The sequence below is a fragment of the Esox lucius genome, chromosome 1 (genome assembly GCF_011004845.1).
Source record: "Esox lucius isolate fEsoLuc1 chromosome 1, fEsoLuc1.pri, whole genome shotgun sequence".
In the NCBI taxonomy this organism is placed as follows: domain Eukaryota; kingdom Metazoa; phylum Chordata; class Actinopteri; order Esociformes; family Esocidae; genus Esox; species Esox lucius.
This window is the reverse complement of record NC_047569.1, coordinates 23336942-23349620: the sequence shown is the minus strand read 5'-3', so window position 1 is coordinate 23349620 and position 12679 is coordinate 23336942. Positions and strand designations below refer to the sequence as shown.

The 12679-nt window shown below is 40.8% G+C and overlaps 1 protein-coding gene across 1 annotated transcript; it reads right to left on the bottom strand.

Moving 5' to 3' along the window:
• Nucleotides 1-7019: 7019 nt before the first annotated feature.
• Nucleotides 7020-8012, bottom strand: LOC117594753 (odorant receptor 131-2-like). Its single transcript, XM_034293471.1, has one exon. The coding sequence runs from the start codon at nt 8010-8012 to the stop codon at nt 7020-7022; it is 993 nt and encodes a 330-aa protein (XP_034149362.1).
• Nucleotides 8013-12679: the final 4667 nt, after the last annotated feature.

The window sequence follows — 12679 nt, the reverse complement described above, 5'->3', positions numbered from 1 at the left end:
TCTCTGCAAACTGAAGCAAAGCTCTTCCTTCCTAATACCTTGCAATTTACCATTTGTTTCTTTATAATGGTAAACTTTCTGCAAAGTTGCAGTGTAATGGCCAGGCATTACCCCTGCAAACTTAAGCGAAGATCTCTCCACCTATTACCTTGCTATGTACTGTTGAGATTAATTAAGTTTAAATAATGCTGATTTAATAACCATGTATTTCTATGTTTTTGTTTTATTAAATTATATGCTGCAGCCGGGTTAGAAAATATTATTGGATACAATAACCAAAGTTTTAAACTCCATGCTTTTGTAATTCTCACTCCTTGTCCCTGTCTAGCTAATAGGTCTAAACAGCCTTCTGTCTCACACTCACCTTGATATTCCTTTGTCTTATTTAGAGGGAGGAGGATTAAAACCCCCATCTATGAACTGCCACCTTAACGTGGTGGAGGGGTTTGAGTACCCGAGTGACCCTAGGAGGTACAGGGAAGTCGGGATCACCTCTACGCACGGCTTGGGCTCTGGAACCACACTCCTTGAGAGAGGATGGACTCTTCACCACTCTGGAGTTGCCCATGGTGAGAGGCGGCGGGCTGGTGTGGGTTTGCTTATAGCTTCCCAGCTCTGCCGCCATGTGTTGGAGTTTACCCAGGTGAACGAGAGGGTCGTTTCCCTGCGCCTACGGGTCGGGGATAGGTCTCTCACTGTTGTTTGTGCCTACGGGCCAAACGGCAGTGCAGAGTACCCAACCTTCTTGGAGTCTCTGGGAGGGGTGCTGGAAAGTGCTCCGATTGGGGACTCTATCGTTCTACTGGGGGACTTCAACGCCCACGTGGGCAACGACAGTGACACCTGGAGGGGCGTGACTGGGAGGAACGGGCCCCCTGATCTGAACCCGAGCGGTGTTCAGTTATTGGACTTCTGTGCTAGTCACAGTTTGGTAAACTTAGTCTGGTTTGATCAATCATTATTCTCGATAAACTGCATGCTATAAATATAATATACATATAAATACACTACAGAACATGGAGGTTTCCAATTAAATTTTGGTTAAAAAAAAACAGCCAAACAAGCAAATTATAACACAAACACAATAATTGTTAATAATATAAAGAGGTCAGCTCTGGGATGAAAATAATTACCAGTAAACATAACAAGTATAGCTAGCTAAATACTTACTTTCAGACAAAACAGGCCAAGTAAATAAACTCCACCGCATTCCTTTTCAGAAAACTGTTATGAATGACTAAAAACAAGGTGCTGATATATCAGCGTAGGTACACTCGTAACAGTAATGTCAAGAAATAAATGAAATACAAGAGTGCAACATATCAACTGTTGATGGGTAATTGACATGTTTTGATGTGGTAGTAGCGGTTTTCATTCTGTATTGTTTCGTGGCACTTTCCTTACAGTTTCCTTGTAATTTCAGCATAAACAAACAAGCGATAAATGGGTGACTAGCATGCCCTTACCTGTGTTGCCGTCTCAGTTACAAATCTTTCCTACCCAGATAGCAATGAGTCGGCGGTCCTCCAGAGACAGTAGAAGCGTCAGAATGTCTAAATCGCAAACACGTTTGCCGGCTCACCGCCAGCGGCAGCCGCTTTTTAAAAGCGGCAGCCGCCTTCCTACCGCCTGTGTTCTGCGGCCGGCCTGTGGGCCAACCGCCGTTATACAGAAGGCGGACCTTCCGCGGCAAACGCTATTTCCGACCGAACTGCCGCTTTTATATATATATATATATATTTAATATTTATAGCTTGCAGTTTATTGAGAATAATGATTGATCAAACCAGACAAATTTCCATTTGGTGTTTTAATTCCACATTTCAGTACAGTAACGGTCATTCAAACAAGATGTCAGATCACTGAAATAAATAACAGGCAGAAAAAAATATACAAATACAGAACATGCAGGTTTCCAATAAAATTTTGGTTTTTAAAAAACAGCCATACAAGCAAATTATAACACAAACACAATAATTGTTAATAATATAAAGAGGTCAGCTCTGGGATGAAAATATTTACCAGTAAACATAAGTAATGAGGATATTTGGTATCAAAGAATGTGCAGGATACCAAATAAATCGAGGTATAACATCACATTTTCAAGCCATTTCTAACAATAGGAAAAGAGGTAATAATTTAGAGTAAAGCTCTAGAGTAGAATAGACCGTTATAATGGCATTGCTGACCTGGAGCACAAGATTTACACCGTGCTGCAACAAGATCTGTGTCTCTTGTATCTGTGATAAACAAAACTTGACATATATATTCATATAAAAATACAGAGGTAAAAACAGTAGTAGAACAGACCATTATAACAGCAATGCTGACCTTTGGCACAAGGATTTACAAGCTATATTTAACAATAGAATAACAGTTAAGCACTGTGATGGAATGAAAAATGCTGATGTTAAAAACAGAGTAAGTAGAATATTTGGTACCAGGTTATGTGCAATATCAAGTATCAGGGGTACGAAATAGTATTTCCAAGCTATTATTAATAGAATAACAGTTAAGCACACTGATGAAATGAAAGTAGAATTTTGGTACTAGTTAATGTGCAATATCAAGTAACAGGTATGAAATAGGATTTACAAACTATAATAGAATCGTTAAGACGGAATTAAATAAGCCAATACTAAAGTTAAAAAACCAACAAAAAAACCCAGGGTGGATTTGGTGAGTGTGGTCTGGCACTTCTGGCTTCTTGATGTTACTGACTGCAGGATAAAGAAAGTGTTCCAGTTCAGTGATGCTGGGGTGTCAGTAGTCAGCCTAGGTTTAAGGGGTCGGCTGTGGGTCCTTCTCAGCTGTGCGGCTTTTTCTGCCTTCATGGTCAGATGCTCCTTTCAGGTAACGCACCTACAGGGGTTCCCAGAATAAAAGAATAAAGTAGTCAGTCCTGGTCCCTCAAATACTAAACAACAACATTTATATCTAGGTCTACTACATGTACAGGTATTAAACTAACAACCACAGGTGTTGTTTGCAAGTTGTACCTGATTGCCCAGTGAGAGCAAACGTCTTCAACATTGTCCCTACTTGCTTCACCTGCTCTTGAAGTGAGCCGCTGTCATCCGAAGCTACAAAATCAAAGGCATATGGTAATTCTGAACCTACATTACACACAAAAGTAAAATTTAAGAGAGTGCACGTTCTCACCTGCTTGTGCAATGCATTCCCTCAGGGCTTGGTTCTCCTCCCTCAGAGCTTGGTTCATTCTGGAGTCTCTGGAAATCTACATAAAAAAATTAAAAAAACAACTACTAAAGGCAATATTTTCAATACTGTTAAAACACTGGACAATAAGACATAGGCCTAGAATATACCTTCATAGCTGAAAACTTCATGCTGTACATGAGATGCCAGGGGCGTCCAAGGGCCAATAACAAAGCGATTACTTTCTCCTATTGATAATCATTGACGTAAAAATATGTTTGAAGTAATTGCATACATTTAATGAATTGGACTTAAATGTAAAACTTAGTTTAGCACAACATATTACATACCTCCAGTGTTTTCACCCATATGCTGCCAGGGTAAATTTGCTGCTGGTGGTGTAAAGCTTAGTACATGACGAGCTGGGGGAACAAACATAACAGCTTTAATTTCACTGCAGAGATTGCATATTCAGTAATGAAACAATAATTGAACTGTGCAAAGCTAATGAAACAATAATTGAACTGTGCAAAGCTAATGATATGTACAACACACCTCGATACCTTTTATCCAGAAAGTCAAGTGCCCTAATGAAAAACAGATTATGGATAAAATAATTCCTAATCTTAAATAGAAGCAATAGTTTCCAAGACCAAAAAACGTCACAAATAACATCACTTACTTGTAATCAAACTCTTGGCTCTGTGAAGTGGAGTCTGGATTACAGGGGAGAAACCTGGTTCTGAGAAAGAGGGAACAGAAATTTGAAAATCTAACAGTGTATAGTTTAGTTACAGGATCACAAATTAAGCATCACAGCAATACATTTTACATACCAGCTCTGAAGTCTACAGATGGCTCAAAATTTTCCTGGTTTTCTGGAATCGATGCAACTTCTGTAGCATGTAGTGATTCAAGTGAATGTCCTGTTTGTCCCACTCAACTCTTTTCAATATTATTTTCCTTTTGGCCCAGTAACTAGACATTGTGACTAACAATGCATTTACCTTTAAAACCAAAACGATTGCCTGCCTCAAGTGGAGGAGTTTAAGTATCTAGGGGTCTTGTTCACGAGTGAGGGAAGGATGGAACGGGAGATTGACAGACGGATCGGTGCAGCTTCTGCAGTAATGCAGTCGATGTATCGGTCTGTCATGGTGAAGAAAGAGCTGAGCCGCAAGGCGAAGCTCTCGATTTACCAGTCAATCTACGTTCCTACTCTCACCTATGGTCATGAGCTTTGGGTCAAGACCTAGGAGGAAGACCTAGGAGACGCTGGAGGGACTATGTCTCCCGGCTGGCCTGGGAACGCCTCGGTGTCCCCCCAGAAGAGCTAGAGGAAGTGTCTGGGGAGAGGGAAGTCTGGGCATCCCTGCTTAGACTGCTGCCCCCGCGACCCGGCCCCGGATAAGCGGAAGAAGATGGATGGACCAAAACGATTGACCAACAGTAGGTCTCTTGGGTGAAGATAACTGGTTATGCTCTGGCCAAGGTATCTGCAAGAAAATATACAGTAGCTATGCTGTGGGGGGGGGAAACATTATCAGCCAAATGTGGAACAGTGAAATTGTTAAAAATAAAATTTATTCACAGAGTGTTGTGATTCAAGTGAATCGCCTTAAATCCAGTACAGTAGCAACACAGCACAAAACTTGCTAACCACAGTGTGTACTGTAACAAAGGCAAAACAGCATGTGCTAGCTAACACTTACTAGCCACTCTAGCTACTGGACTAGCAGCATACTTGTTCAGGCAAACAAAATAATTTAAACAACATATATACATCATTATTTTTGTAAGAAAACACTAAAAGTGAAACTTAGTCTTTCTAGATGTAAAGCTTTTGTTACCTATTATAGCTCGTTAAAATTCTAGATGTACCAACAACATTGCGTAAACAAGGCTACTTTAGATAGTTAGGCATGAACAAAGATTACTACACATTTTAAATATATAAACTAAAAACAATGTAAACATAATATTGTGTTACACAAAAAGGAAACATGTACTTACTTAAACGATGGTAGTCGATGACTTTGCTAGCTGGCAAACTGCAGGCTGTAACTCGCGATTGAGCGACGAACTGATGCGAATGTGTGTCCAAACCAACATGGCCGGTCGATTTTGTGAGTAGCCTTGTATTTAAAAGCGTCTTGCCGCCTGACGACCGCGGTCCTTTAGACCGAGGCAACCGCCAGAGAAAATGAAGCAGTCAAGAAATCTCGCAAGAAATGGGAGTGACGTATTCGGCGGCAAACGTTTCATCCCCGCCAGAAGGACACACCTATAGCCGGCGGCAAAATGAAGCGGTGCGGATATTTGTTGCAATCTGGGTAGCAGTTACCTACTATTTTTCTCAGAATCATGCTTACTATTGATGTGTAGTTACCATGTTGTTTCCATGTTGTTTCCTGGAAATAACCTTGTTATTACCTTGTTGTTTCCATCCTGCCAAATAAAGTGGTACCGCTTTTTCTATGCATCTCTGAATCCTGGAGTCGCCTCATCCCTGTTGACGTTAAGACTGGTATTTTGCAGGTACAATTTAATGAAGCTGCCAGTTGAGGACCAGTGAGGCGCCTGTTTCTCAGATTAGATACTCCCATATATTTGTCTGGTTAGAGCCAGTTTGCGATGTTCTGTGAATGGAGTAGTACACAAAGTTGTACCAGATCTTTAGTTTCTTGGCACTTTCTCGCATGGAATAGCCTTCATTTCACAGAACAAGAATAGATACGAGAAAGAAGAAATTTATTTGTTTCTGGACATTCTGAGCCTGTAATCAAACCCACTATTTCTGATGCTCCAGATATGCAACTAGCATAGACGCCAGTTTTATTGCATTTATCAGTAAAAAGGTTTTCAACTGTGCTAAGATCATTGCAAACTGATTTTTTCATGATCAATCAATCATCCTTTTAAAAACACAGCATGCCATTGGAACACAGGACTGATGATTGAGGATTTAAGGGACAACAAATGTGCTTTTCTTTCAAAAACATGGACATTTCAAAGGGACCCCATCATTTTGAACAGTATTGTACTGTATGTGGCTCCCTCCTGGAGACCAGGGTTCAGTTCCCAAAACTACTGTATCTCCTCTCAACCTGTGTCCCTATAATTCCCTTTAATTCTGGAAGCCTTTATAATATATAGCAATAAGAAGAATGTTCTGGTTTTAGTTTTTACTTGACTCATTTTACGCCGTAGGGGCACAAAACTTACTACAGATGTGATACATTAAACAAAACAAAAAGAATGACCTTTTTTCTGACTAATTTCTGAAGAAGTAGTGAATTGTACAAAGAGAGCAAGAGTGCCACTATGCCATGTTTGAATGTGTAGGCCTAATAGGTATGTTTTGAAAGGGACCCATGTGTTCTCGGTGTGGCTGAATGTCTCCGCAGACCAGTTAGAGAGGGAGAACAGGTCTCCTGATTTGTATGTTACAGACTGGTTGATTATTACATGAGAGCTCCTGACACTAGCCTTATTGTGTAACATCATGTTTTATTTTGCTTTGTAAACAAGACTGTTTAGAGCAGTGCACCTGGGCTTGTCCACTCTGAAAGTATATAATTCTTCAGAAATAATACCAACTAGGGCTGAGCCAAATCAAGTAACTGCAAGTAACTGCTGGGCCCCCAAAGAAACTGTTGATTTTTGGACCCGTGTACTGTTAATGCCACCATATGGAACATTTGAATGTGAAATTACAATGTAAAAATAAATTTAAAAGAACAAAATAACATTGATTACAAATTTGTAAATTATAACACACATAAAACACCTCTGGATCCTCTTACAATATTACAAGATCTTTTTCTCATTAAACATTCAGTATTACACATGGACAACATTTACCCTACAGGTGTACATGTGATTTTCTTTCTCCATTTCAGCTTTGGCTTGTCCATATTAAAATGGAAAACCTTTGAATGTCCAAACAGGGCATAATATTTCAGAACCACCATAAAATCCCTATCTCTTAATCCATATACAAGTGGACTCAGACATCGAGGGGCAAGAAAAAAGCATATATAATCAAAGTACCTAAGCTCTATAAACAGATTCAAATTGATCTTCATTACTGTTGATTCTATCAGAGGACACCATAACTGGATCAAACAAAGGAGAAGCTGGAAGCCATGGAGAATAACTGTCCTCAGGCCTTTATTGGTGGATGTCTTTCTCTCTGATGAGGCAGCCCTGGCCGCCCCCATGATCTTTACATAGGTAAACGCTATGATCAGGGACATGACTAGGAAGTACAACTGAGACAGAGCTGAATTGAGGTCCCCCTGCCATGGGAAGACAATCAACCGATCCACACTGCAGATTAGAGGATTAGTGTAGAACCTCAGAGACACAGCTGAGGAGAGGATGGAAATCATGATGACCCGAATAACAGAGCTGAGAGCCTGGATAAGTAGGATGCTGTACATGGCCCTCATCGGGGTGGAGAGTTCACTGTGCCGCAGAGGCATGCAAATCGCCACATAACGCTCCAGGCTCATGGCTGTTAGTGTCAGTGGTGTGGCAACTGTCAGGTTTCCTAAGATAACCACCACAAATATACAGAGCCCACCTGTCATTGTTACCTTGGAGAAGCTCATCACAAGCAATGCATCCGTCAAAGCTAAAAATATACTGTCACAGACTAGCGTGTGAGCAAAAAAGATGTATCGTGTTTTGGTGAAAAAGGCTGCTTTTTTAAAGAAGGTAAAAATCATGAGTGAGTTGACATAAAGAAAAATGGCAATTAACACTTGGATTATCACCATTCTGACAGACACAGGTATTACTGTTGGAAGAACAAGACCTCCCTCACTGTCCTTGCTTGTATTCTGCATTGAAAGTCCTTTAGAAAAAATTATAATAATGTAGTATCAATCACAATGTCAGTATGAGGATAGTAGTCAATCATGAAATAAAAACATAAAAAGAACCAACATCCATCATCAGTCTAGACCATTTTACTAGGCTATATACAATGTCAGCAGAATGTTTTCTGAAATAAACATGGTCTTACTGTAGTCCTTAAATAACAAGTACCCAAAAATAACTATTGTACAATAACTATGCTGATTGTGTCTCTGATAGCATAATTGATGTTGAACACAACCCTAGCCTATTCTCCTGCTCCTCCTGTCTTTAGCTTAGACAACATCACTGAGTGCCCAACATTTATACTAAAAAACAACACTGGCCATAGTTCTCCAGAGATCTAGCAATTATTAAGTTCACAAACAAGACCTGGGTAAACATTTGTCTGCTAGTTGTAAACAGTTATCTACTAAGTATCACAAGAGATGAATATCGCAATTTGTCAATGAAATAATTGTCTCAAAATAATGTAATGTCATTCATGTTATAATATATCATAGTTTGCAGGGAGAAGGTCAGAGACTATTCATCTATAAAGTTTATAATGATATAATGATTTGTTCATTTTACACATTGACTACAACTGGTTTGTCTGCATGGTCCCATTTTGTACTGACACTAGCACTACTTTCATGCACATGCCCATTATCTCACAATATATATAAATGCTGTACAGTATATAGCTATTTTGACACTGCTCTCACACGCGCACAATTATTTTTGTTATCCTTGTGGGCACCAGAAAACCAGGAATCTATGATACCTTTCCATTTAATCTAACCCTAATCCTAAATCTGAATTTAATTTAACTTAATCCCAACAACCTAACATTTAAGCATAAACTTAATTAACTCATCCATAATGCTTAATTCATAACCCAAAACCTAACTGTTATACCTATACCTTAAATGATCCTTGAATTATAACACTACACCCAAAGCCGGAAATAGTTCTTTCCTGCAAAAAAATGGGTCTTGGGTCAGAGCTGTGTTGGCTACCGATTCCTCAGATTTTTGGGACTTACTAATGGTTGAACTTGGATCCCAAATACACACAATATATACATACACTTCTGACAAGTCCTATAGCCTTTACTTTTCCTATATGTAGTTCAACATTAATTACACTGTGCATTGAGTATTTACTGGTCCACCTGTTAAATGCACAATATAACAGTGTCATTCGCAGCAGTGAAATTCTTATGACATGGCACACAGTAAAAAATATGTAAAGTATAAAGCAAAAAAATAAAAATAGAAAAAAATATATACAGTGGGGAGAATGATTATTTGATACACTGCTGATTTTGCAGGTTTTCCTACTTACAAAGCATGGAGAGGTCTGCAATTGTTATCATAGGTACACTTCAACTGTGAGAGACGGAATCTAAAATCAAAAATCTAGAAAATCCCATTGTATGAATTTTAAATAATTAATTTGCATTTTATTGCATGACATAAGTATTTGATCACCTACCAACCAGTAAGAATTCCGGCTCTCACAGAAATTTTTCTTTAAGAAACCCACCTGTTCTCCACTCATTACCTGTATTAACTGCACCTGTTTGAACTCATCCAAACACTCAATCAAACAGACTCCAACCTCTCCACAATGGCCAAGACCAGAAAGCTGTGTAAGGACATCAGGGACAAAATTGTAGACCTGCACAAGGCTGGGATGGGCTACAGGACAATAGGCAAGCAGCTTGGTGAGAAGGCAACAACTGTTGGCACAATTATTAGAAAATGGAAGAAGTTCAAGATGATGGTCAATCTCCCTCGGTCTGGGGCTCCATGCAAGATCTCACCTCGTGGGGCATCAATAATCATGTGGAAGGTGAGGGATCAGCCCAGAACTACACGACAGGACCTGGTCAATGACCTGAAGAGAGCTGAGACCACAGTCTCATAGAAAACCATTAATAACACACTACGCCGTCATGGATTAAAATCCTGCAGTGCACGCTAGTTCCCTTGCTCAAGCCAGCACATGTCCAGGCCCGTCTGAAGTTTTCCAATGACCATCTGGATGATCCAGAGGAGGAATTGGAGAAGGTGATGTGGTCTGATGAGACAAAAATAGAGCTTTTTGGTTTAAACTCCATTCGCCGTGTTTGGAGGAAGAAGAAGGATGAGTACAACCCCAAGAACACCATCCCAACCGTGAAGCATGGAGGTGGAAACATCAGGATCTGGAGAAAACCTCAAGGATCTGGAGAAGGTCTGTATGGAGGAGTGGGCCAAAATCCCTGCTGCTGTGTGTCCAAACCTGGACAAGAACTACAGGAAACGTATGATCTCTGTAATTGTAAACAAAGGTTTCTTTACCAAATATTAAGTTCTGCTTTTCTGATGTATCAAATACTTATGTCATGCAATAAAATGCAAATTAATTACTTAAAAATCATACAATGGGATTTTCTGCATTTTTGTTTTAGATTCAGTCACTTACAGTTGAAGAGTACCTATGATAAAAATTACATACTTCTACATGCTTGGTAAGGGGGAAAACCTGCTAAATCAGCAGTTTATCAAATACTTGTTCTCCCCACTGTACATACCAATGAAAACTAGCAGCAATTCCAAAGAGTATAGAAAAGGGGTAAATGGGCAATATGAAAGAAATTCTAAATATTACAAAAATAAGTGTAATAGTGCCTATGAATAGTACACCAAAATATAATAATGTACATTGAATGTACATAGATAGCTATCAGGGCATTTGAAGTGATCATTCCCCCAGCCTAGGGGAAAAACTGTTTGTGATTCTGATGCTGAAGTGCGTGTTCTGATGCTCTGGTAGCGTTTACCAGACTGCAGCAGTCTTAACAGACCATAGCCTCGGTGGCTGTAGTCTTTTATGATGTTTCTTGCTTTTCTAAGACATTATGTGTGGTAGATGCCTTGCACGGAGGGGGATGGTAACCGATGATGTGTTTTGCTGTCTTCACCACCCCCTGGAGGGCCTTGCGGTCAGCAGCAGAGCAGCTGCCGTACCAGGCAGTAATGCAGCTGGAGAGTATGCTCTCAATGGTACACCTGTAAAAGTTGGTGAGAGTTTTTGCAGACATGCCGAACGTCTTGAGTGTCCTCGGAAAGTATAGGCGTTTTTGGGCAGTTTTTAATGCAGAGTCTGCTTGCCTGGACCAGGTGAGGTCATCTTTCCTGAACAAACTGAGGAACTTAAATTCAGAGACTCTCCACTTCAGCTCAGGGTGAGTGCACAGGCGGTAAGGTTGCCCATTCTTATCACCATGGGATCTACTTGTCAGGAAGTCCAGGATACAATTGCAAAGGGAGGAGTTAAGTCCCAGGGTCCTGAACTTAGGAACAAGCTTAACAGGCACAATAGTGTTGAATGCTGAGCTGTAGTCGACGGACAGCATCCTCAGGAATGTGTTGCCTCTTTCCAGGTGGGAGAAGGAAGTGTGTTTTGTCAGTAGATCTATTGGGGTGGGATGCAAATTGAAAGGGGTCCAAGGTGTCAGGAAGGGTGGAGCAGATATGGGTTTTGACCAGCTGCTTGAAGCCCTTTGTAATGATAGAGGTCAGTGCTACAGGGTGGTAGTCATTCAGGCAGGTGATGAAAGGTTTCTTTGCTATAGGGACAATGGTGGCCTGTTTGAAGCAGGTGGGGACTGCAGACAGAGTCAGGGAAAGGTTGAATATAGAAGTGAAAACCTCCACTGGCTGATTGGCGCACCCCCTGAGGACACAGCCTGGAATGCCATCTGGCCCTGGTGACTTCCGTGGATTCACTCTTCGAAAAGCTGTCCTCACATCAGCTGTGGTTGGAACAGAGTGCAGTGGTCCTGGTCCTCAGCAAGCCTTCCAGAAGGAATGGTGTTGGTTGCCTCAAACTGTGCATAGATTGTGTTGAGCTTGTTAGGGAGGGAGGCGGCTGGCTGGGCATCATTGTTGTTTCTCCCTTTATAGTCTGTGATGTGTTGCAGTCCACACCACATCTGTCTCGGGTCAGAGCTGTGGTAGTTAGACTCCAACTTATCCCTGTAGTCTCTTTTTGTATCTCTGATGGCTTTCTGTAGGTCATATCGGGAACTCCTCAAAGCTTTTGGTTGGTGAAAGTCCTAACATTTACCCTCGGGACGACATCATCGATGCATTTGGAGATATATGCTGAGACAGAGTCTGTGTATTCATCAATGTACCCATCGGCTGCAACACAGAACTCCAGCCAATCTGTTGTTTCAAAGCAGTCCTGGAGAGTGGTAATGGATTCCTCATTCCAGCGTTGAACTGGCTGAAAAAACAGTTGACCCTGTTTTAGAAGTTGTCTGTAGGATGGGAAGAGATGAATGGAGGTGTTATCCGCCATACCAAAGGCTGGGCGGGTGAGGGTTGTGTAGCTATTTCGTATTAGTGTATAACAGTGCTCAACATTCTAATCCCCACAGGTAGGAAAGTTAATGTGCAGCACAACTTTCCTCATATTTCCCCCTGTTGAAGTCGCCAACAACAATAAAAGCTGCCTAAGGGTGAGCATCCTCTAGTCCATTAAATACTCCATATGGGTCCTCCAGTGTGCGTGTTCTATCCACTGGCGGGGATATGTAATGTAGACTGCTGGGATTATTGCGAAGCTGAATACTCGCGGAAGGTAGAAGGGCTTACTT